At 42.4% G+C, this 23,759-nt stretch overlaps 1 protein-coding gene across 1 annotated transcript; it reads left to right on the plus strand.

Moving 5' to 3' along the window:
* The first annotated feature begins 1,524 nt into the window (after window positions 1-1,524).
* LOC142748308 (endonuclease domain-containing 1 protein-like) lies at window positions 1,525-22,044 on the plus strand. The gene is made up of 2 exons (XM_075855404.1): window positions 1,525-1,906; window positions 20,816-22,044. The coding sequence occupies exons 1-2, from the start codon at window positions 1,553-1,555 to the stop codon at window positions 21,413-21,415; spliced, it is 954 nt and encodes a 317-aa protein (XP_075711519.1). The 5' UTR covers window positions 1,525-1,552; the 3' UTR covers window positions 21,416-22,044.
* Window positions 22,045-23,759: the final 1,715 nt, after the last annotated feature.

Here is a 23,759-nt window from a genome sequence, read left to right on the forward strand (position 1 = left end):
AAATGTGCAGAAAATTGATGCGGACTAGCTGCTGCGGACTGCGGGAAAAGTGCTTCCCTTCTCCCTATCAGTACAGGATAGAGAGAAGGGACAGCACTTTCCCTAGTGAAAGTAAAAGAAATTCATACTTACCGCCCGTTGTCTTTATGACGCGTCCCTCCTTCGGCATCCAGCCCGACCTCCCTGGATGACGCGCCAGTCCATGTGACCGCTGCAGCCTGTGCTTGGCCTGTGATTGGCTGCAGCCGTCACTTACACTGAAACGTCATCCTGGGAGGCCGGACTGGAGACAGAAACAGGGAGTTCTCGGTAAGTACGAACTTCATTTTTTTTTAACAGATACATGTATATTGGGATCGGTAGTCACTGTCCCGGGTGCAGAAACAGTTACTGCCGATCGCTTAACTCTTTCAGCACCCTGGACAGTGACTATTTACTGACGTCTCCTAGCAACGCTCCCGTCATTACGGGAGCCCCATTGACTTCCTCAGTCTGGCTGTAGACCTAGAAATACATAGGTCCAGCCAGAATGAAGAAATGTCAAGTTAAAAAAGCAAGACGCATCCGCAGCACACATGACATGTGCATGACAGCTGCGGACTTCATTGCGGAACTTTGAATCTCCATTGAAGTCAATGGAGAAATTCCGCCATGAGTCCGCCACTGCTCCGCAACAGACAGAGCATGCTGCGGACACCAAATTCCGCTCCGCAGCCTATGCTCCGCAGCGGAATTGTACGCATCGTGTAAACGAACACTGCTAAATTAAAGTGAAAGTCAATGGAGAAACGGCTCCGCTGCGGATTAACGCTGCGGAGTGTCCGCAGCGGAATTTAAGTGAAATTCCGCCATGTGTGAACCCGCCCTTAGAGACACCTTTTCCTGGCTTGTAGCCAAAAATAGGGGGTGGTGAGTCTCCCTCCCACATTTACGGCAGCTGTGAGTTGACCTTGCTGTAGTTCTGGGAAGTGCTCCCTCTGGTGTCCAACATAGGAAAACATGTCAATTTATTATTTAATTTTTCATTACTTGACGCTTTGTGGAAGAAAAAAAAAATACACCAAAAAAATAAATAAAAATAAGTAACTTCCTTGAAAATATTTTTTCATTTGCGACACATTCCCTTTAAAGCATAACTAAACTTTTACAAGGTCCAGAGACCTCTGCTATATACTATGGCAGCAGAGTCCAGACACCGTGTACATACAAACAGCATACGGATTTCTGCTAGCAACAAGAAACAGCCACAAAATAATATGTGCTAAGGAAGGGTTAAAGCGTTTTTTTCCACATAATTACACAAAAAGGAGCCCAAATTTAGTAAATTACAAAATGTATTTACTGTATATTACACATGCTGAAAGTTTAGATACACTTTAATATTTACTGACACAGTTTCTTTGGAAAGCGACTCACTTCAACAGAATTTTGTACCAGACTAAGCCCGCCCAGCTAGGTTATTACAGAACAATAAACTACAGTATATAAAGCTTTCACTTTCTCATTATTTATCACCAAGTTCCTGCTAGAAAAGTGTCCTACAGCAGAGACCATGAAGCTATTCCTGGGCATTTCATTGTTCTTTGTCATTGAAACCCATGCCAGGGTGTCTGATAATTTTGACAACTGCCTGAATTTTTTTTATAAAAACCAAATCCCCAGTGGCTTTCAAGGAATTGCTAAGTCTGATCTCTTTGATCGCAATAATTTTCCAGATGGGATAAAATTAGAAGAACTGGCTTCTCCAGCCTATATATGTCAAACCTTTGAAAATATACCTCGGTTTGCCTCCTTATATGACAGAGGAAGACGTATGCCACTATACTCAGCCTACATGATGGGCATGAAGCCCATAGAGTCTGAAAAAGAATGTTCACGATGTCATTTTTTCAAATTAGAGCCTCAGGTAAGCATTTTTGTTTTTTACTACATTTTCCTGGGTAGTGGACCCATGCATTTTTCCATAAATTCTCACCTTAAACTAAAAATTATTATTTTCTTTTAAATAATCAAATATAAATATTAAAGTGTACCTTCAGTAATGAAAAATGATATGCTGCAGTACTTACGCTAAACTTTATCTGTGCAATGTAGTTTATTAGCAGAGTCTTCCTCGTTTCTGAGCTACAACTGCACAGACGCTTGTGCTGCACAATCTTGTAACTGACTAACGTTCCAGCAGAAGATGGAGCCCTGTGCACTGTCTCTTAGACAGGGGCGACTCCACGTTTATGTGGACCCTTGGGCAATAGAGTGACAGTGGGCAGGGTCGGATTATAATAAGGGTAATCTGGGACCGAGTCCCAATTCCTTGCCCCCAAAGCATAGTTGCCAACAGTCCAGAATTTGCCAGGACGGTCCCGAATTTACAGAGACAGTCCAAGCAAATTACTGTTCCAGACATGTCCCGGCAACTGCCATGTTCAATTATATCTGCGTTCTCAGGACGCAGATACAATTGAATACTATGGCAGAGCAGGAAATTATCCGTTCCCCGCTCTGCTATTCACTCCTCCTGGAGTAGAATCCCCGGCCAGAGCGTTGCCTACGCTCTAGTTGGTGATTCCACTCAGAGGGAGCTGAAACTCTGCTGACACTCTGGCTGGGGATTCGGCTCTTAGAGGGAGCCCCTGATGTCACTGTCCATATATAGACAGTGAAGTCAGGGGCTCCTCCTGGAGCGGAATCCCCGGCCAGAGCATTGCCGGGACTATGGCCCAGGGATTCTGCTCCCAGAGGGAGCCCCTGATGTCCGTGTCCATATATGGACAGTGACATAAGGGGCTCCGCCTAAAGCGGAATCCCCGGCCAGAGTGCTGACGACGTTCTGGCTGGGGATTCCGCTCCTGGAGGCACTATCTACAATGGGGTGCATGTAGCATATTTACAAGGGGGTGCATGTAGCAATAGCCATAAGCGGGGGCGTGTGGCGCTATCTACAAGAGGGTGTGTGTTGCTATCTACAAGGGGGTGTGCATGTGGCACTATCTACAAGGGGGTGCATATGGCACTATATACAAGGGGGGGTGTGGCACTATCTAAAAAGGGGTGCGTGTGGCACTATCTACAAGGGTGGTGCGTGTGGTGCTTTCTACAATGGGTTTTGCATCTGGCACTATCTAGAAGGGGGTGAGTGTGGCACTATCTACAAGGGGGTACATGTGGCACTATCTACACGGGATGTTTGTGTAGCTAACTACAGGGGGTGTGTGTCTCTATCTACAGGGAGTGTGTGTGGCACTATCTACAGGGGGTGTGTGGCACTATCTGCTGAGGGCTGTGTGGCACTATCTACAGAGAGTTCTGTATCATTATCTACAGAGGGCACTGTGGCATTATCTACGTATAGGGGTGTGTGGCACTATCTAAAGGGGGCTGTGTGACACTATCTACAGAGGGCTGTGTGGCACTATCTACAGAGGGCACTGTGGCATTATCTACAGAGGGCACAGTGGCATTATCTATGTAGAGGGGTGTGTGGCACTAGCTACAGAGGGCACTGTGGCATTATCTACAGCGAGATGTGTGTCACTTTCTACAGGGGGTGTGTGGGGCATATCTACAGGAAGGCTATGGATAGCACCATCTATTAAAAGTCTGTGTTGCACCATCTACAGGGGGGCTGTGTGTCACTATCTAAAGTGGGGTGACACTATCTACAGAGGACCCTGTGGCATTATCTACAGAGGGCACTGTGTGTGTGTGTGTGTGTGTGTGTGTGTGTGTGTGTGTGTGTGTGTGTGTGTGTGTGTGTGTGTGTGTGTTGCTTTATTTTACTGTGTATGGTGCGATTATTTTCAGGGGCACAGTGTATGATGCTGTAATAATCAGATGCACAGTGTAGAAAAGAGAAAAACAGCAACTAGAATCGGAGAAGACATCACCTGTCAGTCACTAAATGTGATGGGTTGTCGGAGCGGGCCGCCCCTCTCTTTCTATTGGCTTAGATGCCGCGGTCGCTATTGACCGCAGCATCTAAGTAGTTAAACAGCCAGGATCAGAGTTCTCTCTGGCCGTTCGTGTGAGGTGTCACCTGTAATACACAGCCGACACCCACAGTGTATGGAGCGGGCTCAGCGCGTGAGCTCGCTCCATACTTCAACCCCTGCATCAGGACGTACGGGGACGTCCTTGTGCGCCAAAGGGTTAATTCAGTAATACAGCAAGTGTTAACAGAGAAACACAATACCCTGATTCTGCAGTTTTTATGGCAAATCCACAGAATATGTCATATATGACAGATAGATGCAGGTCCCACCTCTGGGACCTGCACCTATCTCTAGAAAAGACTGCGACAAATCCGCGCTGTGTGAACTGAGCCTTAGTATGAGAGAAAGATTTTTTCACACAATTTACCATAATTAATGTGATAACTATCGTACGGGATATTCCAATGTAATTTACTGTTCTATGAATTTTTTCATCCTATTAGGTTTTTTTTACTTTTCATCTTTTTCTTCTCCATTTAAAGGGGTTTTCCCATCAGGGACATTTATGACATACCCAGAGGATATGTCATAAATGTCAGATATATGTGGGGCCCACCTCTGGCACCCGCACCTATCTCTAGAATGGGGCCCCCTAAACCCACGTTCTACCTCTTTGTGCTGTGGCTGTTCGCCCATGAATAAGAAAACAGCGTAGCTCGCTGAGCTACGCTGCTTCCGTAAGTCACATAAAACTGAATGGCAGTGACGGAAACAGAGTAACTCGCATGCTACGCTGCTTCCGTAACTGCCATTCAGTACTATGTCGGCTGCGCCATTGATTCCGTCAAAACAACGGAACCCGTTCACAACGGTGAGAAACGGAAATCATTAGCCAGGTTTCCGTCCCCATTGAGACAACCTAAACGCGAACCATAAGGGAATATAGCCCCTGAAAAAATGGTATGCAAAAGTAGAAAATCTTTATTAAATATAATGACAATAAACATAATACGGAATAAAAAGGATGGACCATATACGGAGAAAAAGACAATGAGGTCAGATGTAAAAGACCAGTGACAAGCCGAGACAACCAACGGTAGGTGGCCGGAAGTCACTCGCATAACCACAACAAAGTAAATCAATGAATAGTATATACTAGGATACTATATCCACATATGAATGGTAAAAGTGCTAACTGAATACACTTTATTATGAATTCTTTCACTTCACATCACACTAGTTTATTAAAAAAAAAATCACAGCACTTTCCAATGATATATCTGTATTTCGCTTGTGTATATATATTCGTTTTTCTGAGATGTATACACATATATGTCTATTATTATTATTATTGCATTTTTTAGGGTACTACCATTCTACTCATATTCCCCTTATTTCATATCAGCCCCACTTAATAGTAGTTTCCATATACACATTTTGTCCTTACCCTGGTTGTCTTGGCTGTGGTATGTGCACAGACGCTCGCCTGCGCATGCGCTGTGAGACTCGCATCCGGTAGTGCTGCTTAGCGGCGGCGTCATTATGCTGCGCCCTGTCATTCTGACGTGCGGCGCGTCTTGTGGTGCGAGTGTCTCTCGGCGGGCATGTAGAGCGCCGATTTGCACTCCTCATAGGTGAGCATAACCATCTACATTCCTATATAAACCCCTAGAATTTTAATGTATGTAGCCTCCTGACGAAGCCGGTCTGTAGGGCGAAACGCGCGTCAACGGAGAGAATTCCGTCCCCATTGAGTTCAATGGTCAAGGAAACGGAAGCTGAGGTTTCCGTTTGCCTTTCCATTGAGGGGTTAACCTGACAGAACCTCCGACAGAACTCCTCAACGGAAGGGCAACGGTGATGTGAACAGGGCCTTAACAGGGTTTTTTGTATTTCAATTTGTTAACCCCTTCCCCCTGCTTGCATTCTGGGCCCTAATGTCCAAGCCATTTTTTACATTTTTACATTGTCACATTCAAAGAGCTGTAACTTTTTTATTTTTGCGTCGGCATAGCTGTATAAGGTCTTGTTTTTTGCGGGACGACTTGTAGTTTTTATTGGTACCATTTGAGAGTAGATGCGACTTTTTGATCACTTTTTATCACATTTTTTTAAAGTCAGGATTAACAGAAAACAGCAATTTTTCCATTGTTTTTTATTTTATTTTTTACGGCGTTCACAGTGCGGGTTAAATAATGTAACAGCTTTATAGTCGGGGTCGTTACGGACGCGGCGATACCAAATATGTGTAACTTTTTTGCTTTATTGTAGTTTTTTTTAATAGTAAAGCATTTTGTAAGGGGAAAAGCTGGGTTTTTCATTTTTTTTTTTTTCACTTTTTTTTTTTATTAACTTTATTAAACTTTTTTTACTTTTTTACTAGTCCCACTAGGGGACTTCCCTATCCTCCGATCGCTATTATAATACACTGCAATACTTTTGTATTGCAGTGTATTACTGCCTGTCCGTTTAAAACGGACAGGCATCTGCTAGGTCATGCCTGCGGCATGATCTAGCAGGCATTCGCTCCAGGCAGACCTGGGGGTCTTTATTAGACCCCCGGCTGCCATAGAAGACACAGACACTCGGCGATTTTATCGCCGGGTGTCAGTGAGATGAGAGGGAGCTCCCTCCCTCTCTCCAAAACCATTCAGATGCGGTGCTCGCTATTGTGCACCGCATCTGAAGGGTTAAACGGGTGAGATCGATACTAATATCGATCTCACCCGGCAGAGCAGGGACGCTCCCAGCCCTCAGCTGCCTCTGGCAGCTGAGAGCAGAGAGATTTCACGGCTCCCTGCTCTGTTTACTTTATTCTACAGCAGCGACGTAGAATAGCGGCGCTCTAGAATAAAGCCCACTAATGACCGCCATAAAAAGACGTATCGGCGGTCATTAAGGGGTTAAATAAACAAACAACCTTAAGGGATAACTAAAATTTTAAAAACTTTTGACATGTCATAGTGACTAATGTTCCCTCTAAGTCTTGGCAGCTCTTGAGCGGGGCAGTTAGGGAGCAGGGCAAGTCTCCATTAATGGTGGGCGATCTGATGACCAAAAGCAATACCCCCAATAAACGCTACTATAGCGTACTAAAGCCTTATTCACACGAACGTGTCCATTTTGCGTGCGTAAAAATCGCAGTGCTTTTCTTGCGTTGTAGTTCCATGTGACATCCGTATGTCATCCGTATGTCACGCGTTTTTTACGTCAGCAAAATAAACTGAGCGGGTTTTTTTTCTCATCATTTCTTTAGCAACTGTTATGTGAATTACGCACAGCACATGTATGATGTCCGTGCGCTGTCCATTTTTTTCATGCACCCATAGACTTCAATGTGTGCGTGATGCGCAAAAAACGCACAAGAATAGGACATGCAGTGAGTTTTACGCAGCGGACACACGCTGCGTGAAAAACACTGAATGTCTGAATGGCCCCTTTGAATTGAATAGGTCCGTGTGACGTCCATTGTTTTAACGCGCGTGTCATGGACGTGAAATACGCTCGTGTGAATAAGGCCTTAATAAGAGAATAAGAAAACTTATGTTAAACTCTTGCATTTCTGCCTCAAATAAACAGAAGTAATCTTGAAGCAGATGTTTTTTATGCGTTACAAAAAACACTGTGTGCACATACGCTTAGGCCCAGTTCACAGTTTTGTGGCGCTGATTTGGACGTGGAAAACGCATCTGAATCAGCACCAAAAAGTTTTTCCCAGAGAGGCTTCTAGAAAAGGTGTTAAAAAAAAAAAAAAGCGTCATGGTCTTTCTTGCTACAGATCCATCTCTGGCCTCCCGTTGAAATCAATGGGAGGCAGAGAAAGCGTTTTACACAGAGTTTTTTGCAGCGAAAAATGCCGCAAAAGCCATGGCACGAAGGTGCAGGCAGGTGAAAATCTGCGAATTTTGAGGAAAATTTTTCTGCTTGCAAAAAAAGTCTGTGTGAACAGGGCCTTAGATAGCAATTTTATCCTGGGGAAAAAGAAAAGTAGGGATAAGCAAGGTGTATGTTGGGCGGATGTGCTGCTCCATCAAAGGCAGCGAGCAAGGTACATTCAGGGCAAGTGAAGTGTCTCATTTAGGGTATTTTCACACGGTTTATTTTCGCCCGTTTTTCGTGCCGTAAACGCCCTAAATAATGGCCGAAAATCGGGAGCGTTTTTCGCAGCGTTTTTTTACGCGTATAAACACGGCCGCGGAAAGGAAGTGCAGGACACTTCTTGGGACATTTTGGAGCCGTTTTCCATAGACTCTATTGAAAAAAGCTCCAAAAACGGCCGTAATAAACGCAGCGAAAAATGCAGCGAAAATCGCGAGTGGCTTAAAAAACAACTTAAAATCAGGAGCTGTTTTCCCTTGAAAACAGCTCCGTATTTTCAGACGTTTTTGAGTTTGCATGTGAACATACCCTTATACTGAAGGTCAGGCCCGTCAGGGTTGAGGTTCATGGCAGGTGAAAAGTCTCCTCCTTGTCCACAAGGCACATCATGGGTGTAATTACTGCCAGGTTAATGACAGCTTTTTTTATACTGCCCATCGCTATGTGCCTTGCTGGCTCTGTTGCTGCTTTATTGCCAACCAGGCAGGACCAACACTGCCAGCAAAGCACATGGCGACGGACGGCATGGGCAGTTCAGAGAAAAAAACAAGTCATTAAACAATCACAACAAGGCATTAGGGTTCAGCAGAGAAGGTTGTGTGGTTCAAAAAATATAAATAAATAAACATACGATCCATTATCCACCATTTTAAATTACCTGGGCCCGGAGAATCAGCACTTCTGCACACAGAACGCAGCTCAGCTGGCAGAAAGGACTGACCCTCACTGCCCACCAATCCAAAATTAAATTATTCAATGAACCTCCTACCCTTCCCTGCCTGTCTTCTATTGGCTGGCGGCTTATGACATGATAAGATGCCAGCCAATAGAAAACTAACAAAGGCAGTGCTGGCAGATGCTGTGCCAGTACTGCGGAACGTAATGACGGCCAAAGTGGGAGGAGACAGCATGCATACATACAGCAGGCATAGAGACGTGCCGTAAGTATGCCAGCAGGCAGCAGCCATAGCACTTATTTCAATCAGCAGCCAATCACCGCATACAACAGATGCCGTCTCTGATACTCCGGGCTATCTCCTCCCTCTCTCACTTTCTGGGAGTTCTCATTGGGTGGCTGCTCCGTGATGGTGAGAGAGAGAGAGAAGATTGAAAAATTTGACGCTCCAAAGATATTCGCCCGCCGCCTATGACAGTACCCGGGTTTTAAAGTTCAGTGAGCGGGAGGACCGTGGAAGGAGCGTGGCCGCACTTTATAGGTCACACTGAAGTAGTGACATGTCAGAAGTTTTGATTGGTGGGGGTCCGAGCACTAAGACCCTCACCGATCACTATAATGAAGCAGCAGAAGTGCTCGGGTGAGCGCTTCTGCCACCTTGTTTTAGTGATCGGTGGGGGCTCAAAGCTTCTAAATGTCACGTGTCAAAAGTTTTTTAAAAGTTTAGTTACCCTTAACATAACCTTATTGGATATAAATTAGGAGGAAGGCTCTTCTCTGTTTGACAAACATATGATCTAACCAACAAATGAAAGCTATTGTCTCCCTCTTACTGCAATATATATATACATATATATATATATATATATATATATATATATATATATAATTAAAATATTTTAACCAAATAGAAAAAAAATCCTACTAACTGTGGCTCAGTTAATTTATTAAAATGTAATATTAATTCGTCTTGATATTAGAACCCGATACAAAAAAACAAAACGGTGGCTTTGTAGGGGTAGATGCAAGTAAATGATTTCTCAGCACAAAGGCCCCATGCACACGATCGTAAAAATTCTCCGTAATTGGGGACTGTAATACGGTCCGCAATTATGCACCCATTCAGTTCTATTGGCCGCGGACACCTTTCCATATCGCAACGGATGTGTGTCCGTGCCGTAGAAATGTTCAGAAGAATTATGGAACATGTCCGTTCTTTTGCATTTTACGGGCCGTGCACCCATACTTTGTATGGGATCATGGCCACAAAATGTGGGCGGCCGTCGGCATGGGCCGTGATTACAGGTACAAGTAGTGATTTTTTTTCCCATTTGTTATTTCTGCACAGTGTACTGTGTTTAGTTTGCAGCTACCAACTTATCCAAATCTTATTCATGTATTCTCATGTTCTGTTCAGTCATTCCATCAGACAACATGACCCCCCGATCTGTCTGCTGTGTAGGCCGGCCCGGAAGGCGGTTTCTCTATTAATTTTGATGAGATGCTCAATGTCAGCAGTGGCGCACACGCTCCTCTCTCCAGCTCTTGCTGTGACACTGTCCGTAGCTGATTGGACAGTGTCACAGCGATGTTACACGCCCCATTGACAGTTCAGGGGATTATTTCAATATTGGACGTCAAATATAACGGCACCGATATCTAAATAACGGAGGAGGATAGGAAGAAAGATGGAATGTGCCCCAGGGTTTGTTCAGCCCTGCCCATTACATGCTGCACTCAGCTGCACATGTATGGGGAAGTGAAAGGTTCTCTTTAACCCCTTAAAGAGGCTCTGTCACCAGATTTTGCAACCCCTATCTGCTATTGCAGCAGATCGGCGCTGCAATGTAGATTACAGTAACGTTTTTATTTTTTAAAAACGAGCATTTTTGGCCAAGTTATGACCATTTTTGTATTTATGCAAATGAGGCTTGCAAAAGTACAACTGGGCGTGTTTACAGTAAAAGTACAACTGGGCATGTATTATGTGTGTACATCGGGGCGTTTTTACTTCTTTTACTAGCTGGGCGTTAGGAATGGGAGTGTATGATGCTGACGAATCAGCATCATCCACTTCTGTTCGTTAACACCCAGCTTCTGGCAGTGCAGACACACAGCGTGTTCTCGAGAGATCACGCTGTGACGTCACTCACTTCCTGCCCCAGGTCCTGCATCGTGTCGGCCACATCGGCACCAGAGGCTACAGTTGATTCTGCAGCAGCATCAGCGTATGCAGGTAAGTAGCTACATCGACTTACCTGCAAACGCCGATGCTGCTGCAGAATCAACTGTAGCCTCTGGTGCCGATGTGTCCTCCGACACAATGCAGGACCTGGGGCAGGAAGTGAGTGACGACACAGCGTGATCTCTCGAGAACATGCTGTGTCTGCACTGCCAGAAGCTGGGCGTTCTGAAGAGAAGTGGATGATACTTCTCGTCAGAACGCCAAGCTAGTAAAAGTAGTAAACACGCCCAGATGTAAAACACATAATACACGCCTAGTTGGACTTTTACTTTAAACACGCCCAGTTGGACTTTAGCAAGCCTCATTTGCATAAATACAAAAATGGTCATAACTTGGCTAAAAATGCTAGTTTTTTAAAAATAAAAACGTTACTCTTATCTACATTGCAGCGCCGATCTGCTGCAATAGCAGATAGGGGTTGCAAAATCTGGTGACAGAGCCTCTTTAAGGACACAGCCTGTTTTGGCCTTCAGGACACAGCCAATTTTTTCACATCTGAAATGTTTCATTTTATGTGGTAATAACTTCGGAATGCTTTTACCTATCGAAGCGATTCTGAGATTGTTATCTCGTGACACATTGGACTTTATGTTACTGGCAAAATTTGCATTTTTCTAAATTTATATGTATCTGCTTGTAAGACAGATAGTAATACCACACAAAATTGTTGCTAATTAACATCACCCATATGTCTACTTTAGATTGGAATTGTTTTTTTAACATCCTTTTATTTTTCTATGACATCACAAGGCTTAGAACTTTAGCAGCAATTTCTCACATTTTCAAGAAAATTTCAAAAGGCTATTTTTACAGGGACCAGTTCAGTTTTGAAGTGGATTTTAGGGCCTTATATATTAGAAACCCTCGATAAGTCACCCCATTTGAAAAACTTCACCCCTCAAAGTATTCAAAACAGAATTTAGAAAGTTTCTTAACCCTTTAGATGTTTCACAGGAATTAAAGCAATGTAGGTGTGAAGTTTTAAATTTTTTTATTTTGTTTGCAGAAATTAATTTTTAATCTATTTTTTTTGTAACACAGAAAGTTTTACCAGAGAAACGCAACTCAATATTTATTGCCCAGATTCTACAGTTTTTAGAAATACCCCACGTGTGGCCCTAGTGCACTTATTGACTGAAGCACAGGCCTCAGAAACAAAGTAGCACCTAGAGGATTTTGGGGCCTCCTTTTTATTAGAAAATATTTTAGGCACCATGTCGGGTCTGAAAGGCTCTTGCGGTGCCAAAACAGTGGAAATCCCCCAAAAGTGACCCCATTTTGGAAACTATACCCCTTGAGGAAATTATCTAGGGGTATAGTGAGCATTTTCACCCCGCAGGTTTTTTGCAGAAATTATTGGAAATAGGACGTGAAAATGAAAATCTACATTCTTTCAAAGAAAATGTAGGTTTAGCTAATTTTTTCTAATTTCCACAAGGACTAAAAAGAGAAAATGCACCACTACTTTTGTAAAGCAATTTCTCCCGAGTAAAACAATACCCCACATGTGGTCATAAAAGGCTGTTTGGACACACGGCAGGGCTTAGAAGGGAAAGAGCGCCATTTGGCTTTTGGAGCTTAAATTTAGCAGGAATGGTTTGCGGAGACCACGTCGCATTTGCAAAGCCCCTAAGGGACCAAAACAGTGAAAACACCAAAAAAGTGACTCCATTTAGGAAACTACACCCATTGAAGAATCCATCTAGGCGTGTAGTGAGCATTTTGAACCCACAGGGGTTTCATAGATTTTATTAGAATTGGGCAGTGAAGATAAAAAAAATCCTTTTTTTCCAATAAGACGTAGCTTTAGCTCAAAATTTTTCATTTTCTCAACAAATAAAGGAATAAAAGAACCCCAACATTTGTAAAGCAACTTCTCTGGAGTACGGCAATACCCCATTTGTGGTCATAAACTGCTGTTTGGGCACACGGCAAGGATCAGAAGGAGCGCCATTTGGCTTTTGGAGCACAGATTTTGCTGGATTGGTTTCTTGACACCATGTCACTATTGCAAAGCTCCTAAGGTACCAGTACAGTGGAAACTCCCCAAAAGTGACTCGATTCACGAAATTACACCCCTTGAGGAATTCATCTAGGGGTGTAGTGAGCATTTTGACCCCACAGGTATTTCATAGATTTTATTAGAATTGGGCAGTGAAAATTAAAAAAAAAATTATTTTCTTCAATAAGACGTAGTTTTAGCTGAAAATGTTTCATTTTCTCAATAAATAAATGAAAAAAAGCACCCCAACACTTGTAAAGCAACTTCTCCTGTGTACGGCAATACCACATATGTGGTCATAAACTGCTGTTTGGGCACAGAGTAGGGCTCAGAAGGGAAGGAGCGCCATTTGGCTTTTGGAGTACAGATTTTGCTGTATTGTATTGGTCGCATTTGCAAAGTCCCTCTGGGACCAAAACAGTGGATCCCCCACAGAAGTGACCCCATTTTGGAAACTACACCCCTCAAGGTATTCACCTAGGGGTGTAGTGAGCATATTAACCCCACAGGTGATTGGCAGAAATTGGTGTGCACTCGATGTTGCAGAGTGAAAATGGGATTTTTTCCATAGATATGCCAATATGTGGCGCCCAGCTTGTGCCACTGGAGAGACACACCCCAAAAATTGTTAAAAGGGTTCTCCCAGGTATGGCGATGCCATATATGTGGAAGTAAACTGCTGTTTGGGCACACTGTAGGGTTCAGAAGGGAGGTAGCGCCATTTGGCTTTTGGAGCGTGGATTTTGCTTGTAGTAGTTTTGTTTGGAGTCTTACTGGTGTTTCCGTTTATAATGTGGGGGTACATGTAAGCCGGGCGGAGTATATAAGGGGCATAGTCAGGTGGTATAATAATGGGGTAAAAAAAAACAATAAAATGATCCATAGATGTGTGTTACGCTGTGACACAATCCTTTCTGCACAGGCCGGTGTCGCACTAATAAATGGTCCTTACTTATTCCCCTTTTGGTCCACACTCGGGATCTTTGCAGTTTGAGGAATTTTGCTGGGAAGTGTTGTCCTGGTATAATACGGGCACCGTCGCTTCCAGCAGATATGTTTGGGCCCTCCCCTTCCTGGTTCCCTAATTTTAGGGGCCTTGATAATTCGTCACTTGAAACAGAAGAAATGTTCCCCTCGGGCCGGCACAACTGCATATTTTTATTTCCTGGCTTATTGGAGCCTTAACTAATTTTATTTTTTCATAGACGTAGTGGTATGACGGCTCTTTTTTTTGCGTGACGAGCTGTAGTTTTTATTGGTACCATTTTGGGGTACATGCGACTTTTTGATCACTTGTTATCCTTTTTTTTTTGGGAGGCAAGTTGACTAAAAAAATATGCCAGAATTGCTGTTTTTTGATTATTTTTATACAGCGTTCACCATGCGTTATAAATTACATGTTACCTTTATTCTGCAGGTCAGTCCTATTCCGGTGATACCTAATTTATAGCACTTTTTATGTTTTACAACTTTTTGCACAATAAAATAACTTTTGTAAAGAGAATGGATTTTTGCTGTCGCCAAGTTGTGAGAGCCATAATGGTTTTAATTTTTTTGTCGACAGAGCTGTATGAGGGCTTGTTTTTAGCGAGACGAGTTATCGTTTTTATAGGTACCATTTTTGGGTACATGCGACTTTTTGATCACTTTTTATTTCAATTTTTGGAAGTCAAAGTGACCAAAAAATAGCAATTATGTCAGTATTTTTTATTTTTTTTTTTACGGCGTTCACTGTGCGGAATAAATAACATAATATTTTTATAGTTAAGGTCGTTACGGTCGCAGCGATACCAAATATGTATGGCTTTATTATTTTTTTCAATAATAAATGACTTGATAAGGGAAAAAGGGCGATTGTGTTTTGTGTTATTATTTGAAACTATTATTGTATGTTTTACAACTTTTATTTTTACTTTTTTTACACTTTTTTTTTACACTTTTATTTAGTCCCACTAGGGGACTTGAATGTCCAACTGTTTGTTTGATGTTATAATACATTGCACTACCTATGTAGTGCAATGTATTGGAAGGGTCAGTTGTTCACTGACAGCAAGCCGATCAGGCTCCGCCTCTGGGCAGGGCCTAATCAGCTTACGTAATGGCAGACAGGAGTCCATTGTTAGGGCTCCTGTTGCCATAGTAACAGTCGCCAGCCTTGCCATCGCATGGCAAGGCTGCCGATTTGCTACAAACCTCTAGGATGCAGCGATCACAATGGATCGCTGCATCGAAGGGGTTAATGCCAGGAATCGGAGCTAGCTCCGGTTCCTGGCGATAGATCGGGGTGTCCGCTGTAACATACAGCGGACACCCACTGCTGATGACGCCGGCTCAGCTTCTGAGCCGGAAGCTGAGCCGGCGCCATCTTGCCGATGGTACCGGAAGCCTCCTGGGCCCCACCGACGACGGGGCATAGGAGGATTCCATTATAGCCCTCCGATCGCCTTTGCAGCCACCGGCAACCCAGCGATCACGTTGCTGGGGTGCCGGTGGCTATAAACTCCTCACATGCTGCGATCTCTATTGAACGCAGCATGTGAGGGGTTAATCGGTCGGATCGGAGGCTAGCTCCAGTCCTGGCCGATACCTCAGGGTGCCAGCTGTAACATACAGCTGTCACCCGGCGGTGATGTCGCTGGCTCAGCTCCTGAGCCAGCTCCATCTGTTTTACGTACAGTTACGTGGAGTTGCGGGAAAACACCAGCTCCCATCACGTAACTGTACGTGAAATTGCGGGAAGCGGTTAAATGTATCTGCTTGTAAGACAGATAGTAATACCGCACAAAATATTTACTAATTAACATCCCCCATATGTCTAGATTGGCATCGTTTTTTGAACGTCTTTCTATTTTTCTAGGACGTAACAAGGCTTAGAACTTTAGCAGCAATTTCTCACATTTTCAAAAAAAATTCAAAAGCCTATTATTTTAGGTACCAGTTCAGTTCTGAAGTGGCTTTGAGGGCCTTATGTATTAGAAACCCCCATAAAACACCCCATTTTAAAAACTGCACCCTTTAAAGTATTTGAAATTGCATTTAGAACGTTTATTAACCCTTTAGGTGTTTCATTTCATTTTTATTTATTTTTTGCAGAAATTTCATTTTAACCCATTTTTTTATGTAACACTGAAGGTTTTACCAGAGAAACAAAACTTATTTATTTCCCAGATTCTTTCGTTTTTAGAAATATGCCACATGTGGCCCTAGTGTGCTACTTGACTGAAACACAGGCCTCAGAAGCCAAGGTGTCAGGTTAGAAGAGGTCTTGTGATGCCAAAACAGTGGAAACATCTCCATAATGACACCATTTGGCAAACTACACTACTTAAGGAACTTATCGAGCGGTATAGTGAACATTTTGAACCCACAGTTTTTTTGCTAAATTTAGTGGAATTAGGCTGTGAAAATGAAAATCTAATTTTTTTTCTAATAAAATGTAGTCTTAGTTCAGATTTTTCATTTTCACAATTGATAATGAGAAAAAACACCCCAACATTTGTAAAGCAACCTCTTCTGAGTACGGCAATACCCCATATATGGTATTAAACCGCTGTATGGACACACATGAGGGCTTAGAAGGGAAGGACTTTTGGATCGCAGATTTTGCTGAATTCGTTTTTGGGTGCCATGTCGCATTTGCAATACCCTGAGGGACCAAAACAGTGGAAACCCCACAAAAGTGACCACATGTGGCAAACTACACCTCTCAAGGAATTTATTGAGAGGTATAGTGAGCATTTTGAACAGCGAAGCAGGGTAGGTGAAGTATGAAACGGGCTCATGGACTTCATACAACGTGGGTGTCGGCTGTATCATACAGCCGATACTTTACTGTAACGAGCAGTATCCCACCCATGTAACCCCTTAGATGCTGCCGTCAGTAGCAACTGCGGCATCTATGCAGTTAGAAAGAGGGGGCGACCCCCTCTTACAGTCCAACCCCCCTCCTACGAGGCGATCACGGGGTACTGATAGCTGGCATGGCAGCCTAGAAGGCCTAAAGAATGGGGGTCTGCCATCTTTCTACTCCGGCAGGGATTAATAGGGGACTGTCAGAACAAAGATATACTGCAATACATTAATATTGCAGTGTATTGTGTAAGCAAACCAACGATCGCTGGTTCAAGTTCCCTGGTACAGTAAAATAAAGAGTTTTTGTACAATGATAAGGGTCTATTTTTTACATCGGAGATCAATGTGAATAGAATCACATTTCTGGATATACTGATATCTAAAACCCCGATATCCCGTCATGTATGGGAATTTCATAATGGTGATGGTTCATGTCTTGGCTTCCAAGGCATTGAACATATAAGACCAACGATTAGAGGGGGGGATATCAATAAAATTATTCTACAAAAAGAGGAGCAATGGATATTTCGGCTGCGCACTATTACTCTCCTGGGCCTCAATGAACAGATCTCATATGCGTGTTTTCTGTGACGATTAATATTTGTCATCCTACCAAATCCGTGTTATCAGCTTGCTATAAATGTGCCAAAAATGAGTTGAACTTACCCATATATACCTGATTTATGGATATAGGGCTGGTATAGACTGAGTGTAAGCTAGGTCTACATTTAATTAAGCACATTTACTATGGTCACTCTATGTTATCTAGATTCATTTACCACACGGTTATTAAGTAGGTAGAGTGCTGTCTGGTTGCCATCACAATCAGACCTTAACAATATGCCAACATCATAATTGTTTGAATAGATAGTACTCTATGGTAAGTCCCTTATATAAATACAACTGTTTTAGTTGTTGGGTTGCATCTAATATAAATCTGCACAGGTAGATTTTAGCAAATATATAGATGTTCGTGTCATGGAGGTCATTACTAGAGAATTAGAAGGCTAGGGGTGTATATTTGATTGAACTACATACCGTAGCAGCCTAATATAATGAAGTCATAGACTCTAGGGTCAAATTCAATGTGATATTTCCAGATGGATGTGCTGGTTGATGTGACAACCATACGCCAGCACTCTGTATGGGCTGCAGAGTATCTGTAGCGAACTTATCTATATCTAATCCACAATGGAAGGTAACTATAGGCTTATCTGGATAGAGGAATGTATCCAATCAAATTATATATCTGAGCAACTGAATGCTATTTGAGGTTTGAAGTCCAGGGCTAATAGGCTGATTAAATGCGGTATTTCCGTACAATCGGGCTGGTTGCTAAGACAACCAGACGCTAATACTCGGCCTGCAACGCTAGGTCTGTATTTTTAATATTTCGCTGGATAAGAAAACTACATTTGATATAGTCAAGTTGTGAACGCAATGATGCTCATTGCAATGATTGCTCCTGGTAATCCAGTGTATGATCCCCCCTTTGAACAATGTATCCGCTTTTCGGATCTCCTATGTCACTAAGGACGCTGTGCGTCTAGACTATACTACATTGGCTGCTGAGAGAAGGAGGCGTGCCGCGGTCTTGACAGGTCACTCGTGACGTGTCATATCTGGATTGGCGGCAGGCATGGGCATGGCAGTGTAGGAGGTGGGCGTGAGCCATTTAAAAGACCGGCACCTCGCCGGCTCGTGTGCGACCATTATACCTGAGTCGTGCACGGGCCGGGAGGCTATACAAGAGCACACAAATGTGCGATCTGGCAATATTGTTAAACAACAATCTATAACACTAAAAATCCCTGATGATGCACCATAGTTATTGGTGGTGCAGAAACGCGTAGGATGAGCGCGATATTTCACATTAAATATTGAATAAATGTGGGGCAGCAATTGTGGAACAAGGTGTGCAACTTACCAACGGAGGTTGTTAGTGTTCAATTGCTGACCATATTGGTGTACTTGGCTTAAAAAGCCGGACTAGCGCGGTATAGCGCATGGTATCGCGTGGTATGGCGCAATTACCTTTCAATTATTGTGGTTCAGCAATTATAATATAATTGGAGAGACTGGTCTGGGGGTGAATACTACTATTGCCTTCTAGTTTGTGTCTCTGCTGCTGACCCTATGATTGAGCCTGTTAATTTGGCTTTAAGGGCATATTCTAAAAGCCATTACTTTTAAAAAAAATTTCATCGATTGAGCGGTGTGAGGGCATATTTTATGCGGGAAAAGCTGTAGTTTTTATTTGCAAAATTTTTTGGTACATACGATATTTTAATTATTTGTTACTACTTTTTTTTTTGAGAGCTAAGGTGACCAAAAACAGCGATTATGGTGCTTTAAATTTTTACATCTTTTACATCATGCTACATCTTTTACATACTAACGTATCGCAATGTATTGTCATTTTTACTGGCTACTGTTAAGCCCTGCCAGAGGCCTTCATTAGGTCCCCTGGCTGCCATCACAACCATGAGGTGGCGGCGATGGGCTGTTGGAGAGGGGTATCCCTCTATTTCTATCGGCTTAGATGCCGCGGTCGCTATTGACTGTGGCATTTAAGTGGTTTAACGGCCAGGATCAAAGTTCTATCGGTTCCAGGTCGTTGGTGCAAGGTGTCAGCTGCATTTTATAGAGCGGGCTCAGCCCCCGCACCAGAACGTACAGCGTTGACTTGGTGCATAAGAGTAAGAAGAAAAAACATCCCATTTACCCAAGATGTGATCTATGAACCGAAACCATAACATTTTATAGTGAATGATTTTGTGGCCCAAAATTATCTACCCCACAAAAAAATGATTATTTTGGTATCTGTCCCTCAGCCGTTGTAGTGTTTAGATGACATTAAGAAGTCATAGAAATATAAATGTCCATGGTTCTATTTAAAATTTTCCACATGTTTCATATTGCTTTCTTCTGTCATGATTCCTAATAACTTCTGCTGAGATGCCCACCAATTTCCAAAAAGGGGATACAAGCTTTCTGATGAGCACTGCGCCCCTTCCTCTTCTGCGGGCATTTGTTGCTCTCTTTGGAGATCCGTGTATGGGCTATGGTAAGTATAGATCCTGCATACAGATCTCGAAAGAAGGCCAAAAAAGTTCTTATATGTCGCAGGAAAACAAGGCAGCACATCCAAAATGAAGGAACTTTTATTCCCCCATGCAACGTTTCAGCTCCACTGAGCCTTTCTCAAGCATAATGTTGATGCAACAGTGACCAGTATATAAGACTCACAAAGTCATTAACAGTAATTACATTAAGTGTAAATATACAAAAATACATTAATTTGAAAACAAAGAGATCCTAAAATATATCATAGGACATCCAACAATTAGACAACAAAGTGTACAAAAGTGGCAATATAAGTATATATATATGCAGTGACAAATGTGTATTATTAAAGGGTAACTAAACTTTCAGAAAACTTCTGACACGTCATAGTGACATGTCAGAAGTTTTGATCGGTGGGGGTCCGAGCACTGAGACTCCCACTGATCACTAAAACAAAGTGGCAGAAGCGCTCAGGTGAGTTCTGAGCCACTTTATTTCTGATCTGCTTTTCTCGGAAAGCCGATGTAACGGTGTACGGACGCAATAGAAAGTCTCTGGGCCCGTACACCAACTCACACGAGCGCTTCTGCTGCTTAGTTTTAGCGATCGTGGGGGTCTCAGTGCCCGGACCACCACTGATCAAAACTTCTGACGTCACTATGACTTGTCAGAAGTTTTCTGAAAGTTTAGTTACCCTTTAAGGATAGTATAACCTACCGATAAAAATCAAACAGGTGCTCATATTAATTTGAAAATCATTAAAGTCGTTCACATCGTTCAGCAAAGTTCTAGTACCCCTTCAATCTGGCGATCGGTAAGGATCTCAGCACCCAGACTCCACCTATTTCTAAGACCGTTTTTGAAAATTACAGTTACCCTTTAGGTTAAAAATGCAATATATGTCTACTGATTGCAGCTGTAAAGACATGATTTACTTACTTTTTCAGTTGGCTTATCGAGAAGTGACAGAAAACATGCTACCTGTATTGGATGCAAAACAGCAATTGAATAATTACAACAGGGGAAAGAAGATTTCAGAACAAAAGGAGCAAAACAGACCATCTTACCTCTTAAGTAAAAGTCAGGCTATTGATGATGACTTTAAAACAACAGATTATGACAGGGGGCACTTAAGTCCCTGTGGGCACCAAACAGCCAGTGCGGATATATATAAAGCAACTTTCACCCTGACCAATGTAGTGCCAATGGTATCAGAGTTAAATAAAAACATTTGGAGTCAGTATGAAGTTGAGATGATCGAAATGTCAGAAAAATGTCCAAAGATGTATGTAATAACAGGGATTGTGCCAGGGAATGTACCAATTAAGGAAGGTGGATTACCCGCTCCGGATTATGTGTGGAACGCTTACTGCTGTGTAGATAACAATGGTAAACCCATAATGTCTGGAGCTGCACTCGCTGAAAATATAAAAAAGGGTACATTTCAAAAAAATCTAAAAATAAATGATTTTCAAAACATGCTGAAAGCTTATCTGGATGTTTCCCATAATATTGAGTTATTTGAAGGTGGTTGTAGCCCCCCGTAATGTGTAATGAGCCAGGGCCAGGAGACATGGGGTTTCTTCTCTATGATGTTATACTGACTGTAAGGGTATGTTCACACCGCAAACTAAAAACAGCCGTAAAATACGGAGCTGTTTTCTAGAGAAAACAGCCTCTGATTCTTAGTCGTTTTTTTATGCATCAAGCATTTTTTTAAGAGTTTTTTACGGCCGTTTTTTGAGCTGTTTTGAGACAATGAAAAACAGCTCCAAAAATGGCTCAAGAAGTGACATGCACTTCTTTTTAACGGGGCATTTTATTACGTCAAGTTTTTACAAACGGCCGCGTAAAAAAACGCCCCATGGGGACGAATCACAGTTTTTCCCATTAAAATCAATGGGCAAATGTTTGGAGGCGTTCAGCCCCCGTATTTTCAGCCGTTTTTCAGGGGGGAGTTTACGGCCCAAAAAACATCTGAAAATAAGCCGTGTGCACATACCGAAGACTTCTGAACATATAATCACAGCTTAGCTCACCTAATACATCCTGCATTGTAATATGGTACTGATATAGTATGAAGCTATTGGATACTTTACTATGATTGTTGTTATTCAATGCCATGAATCCATCATGAATGCTTTCTCCTCTGCTTCTACAATAAATTATTTTTCATCTCATCGTATCACTGTAGTGTTTATTTGAGTTTGACGTGACAATATAATAAAGACTAAGGAAGCTGAGGTGGAAACAAGGATGTGTTTAGCCTTTGAGCTGCTCGAGGCAAGAGGTAGGATCAACACCCCTCCCCCCACCCTAAAAAGAAGGTAGTAAAGTGCAGGGATAGGTGGTACGTCTGCAAAAATGCTGCCTCCTGCAGTCATGGAAGGGTACTGCCTGAGGTAAAGTTCTAAATGAACCTCATGGATGGTGCCTCTGTGACTGAAGCGGAAATGGGGAAAAAATGGATAAAGGGATCCTATTTTGAATAGTTCCGCCAGTGTTACGATCCTTGTTGCTTGTCAAATCTTCCACAAAATGTGCATACCACCTCAAGTAGTCTGTCCAGGTTCACCTTACATGTCATGTGATCCTCATACAGTAACGTACCTGGATCCTTCATTGCTCTACAAATCAGCAAGTCGCTAATTAAAGAGGACGTTGGTAGAAGCGAATTTTGGCTGTCCTTCAGTAAAGTTTATATACAAAAATCCATAATTTATCCAATTTTTAGTCTAATCTTTTACCAATCTTATTGTCCTAGTCTTGGTGCACGATAAGAAGGTACAAGAACGATCCCTTTAGATCTCTATGCAGCCGAAATTATTTAATGAAATGTTGTGGTACCAAATCAGCCCGCTCTCATAGTCAACTGGCACGAGTCCTCCGCTGCTCATCCGAAGAGTTTGCTTCACCACAGGCCCTTCCTTTTGCCACCTGTAAACATATTTTACATCCCTCGGCTAGATGATTAACATCACATGATAAAACTTGCTGTGGGAGTATAAATAACGTAAACCTTGAGAATGATTATTTTTATTTTTTTTAAAGATCACTATACATGTGAAGGACATCCCAGCGGACAGATTGTGTAGCCACTGAGCAGCTAATAGATTTGGCCTGGGGCTAAACCAGGGAACGTAGTCTAAGGACTTATTTGTTGTTCATCTTGAAACCTCCTTTATAGGAGCATTGACTTTCCTAGAGGGAGCCCCCAGGTGGCACCTGAGGAGTAGTTTCCATTAGATGCATGTCGGACACAGAAGACAGCGCCCCATTTTAGTCCACCACCATCTTATGTTTAATTAGAGAATGCTCTAGGTTTATCTTGGATACAAACAGTCATGAAAAAACAAGAGCTCCAGGTAGCCAGAACAATTTAGTACAATTAAGAATTGTATTATTTTTATAATAATGAACCAACATTTTTCTTATGGTTTGTCCCAAGTGTGAGTATCCCAGATGTATTATATGCACGAGAAGATATAAAATATCCTGTGTGATCCGTAACAAATATTCATGGCATGCAGCTTCATCATCAGTGCTCAGGTATAAATTTCTTATTATCTATAATAGAGTGGTTTATTTTTCTTTAACCCTGAGAGAGGTTTTTGGTTTTTTTTTCTACATCACTAAAAGAGGATTCATTTTCTTTATCTCCTAAAAAATATTTTTTCAGAAAAACACTACATAGACTTTTTAGATTTGAGATTTTTTTGTACAATCATTTTACAATAATTTTATAGAAAACTTTTGTAATTTTCTTTTACAAAATTTAAACTATGACAACTAAAAAAAATATGGATAAATTCCCCAACAGCCGCTCTAATCCTCCCTGGCAGACAAGTGCCTCTGCATCTCTTTGCACCATCTTCGTATTAGGATAGTTTT

The sequence above is a fragment of the Rhinoderma darwinii genome, chromosome 3 (assembly GCF_050947455.1).
Source record: "Rhinoderma darwinii isolate aRhiDar2 chromosome 3, aRhiDar2.hap1, whole genome shotgun sequence".
Classification (NCBI taxonomy): Eukaryota; Metazoa; Chordata; class Amphibia; order Anura; family Rhinodermatidae; genus Rhinoderma; species Rhinoderma darwinii.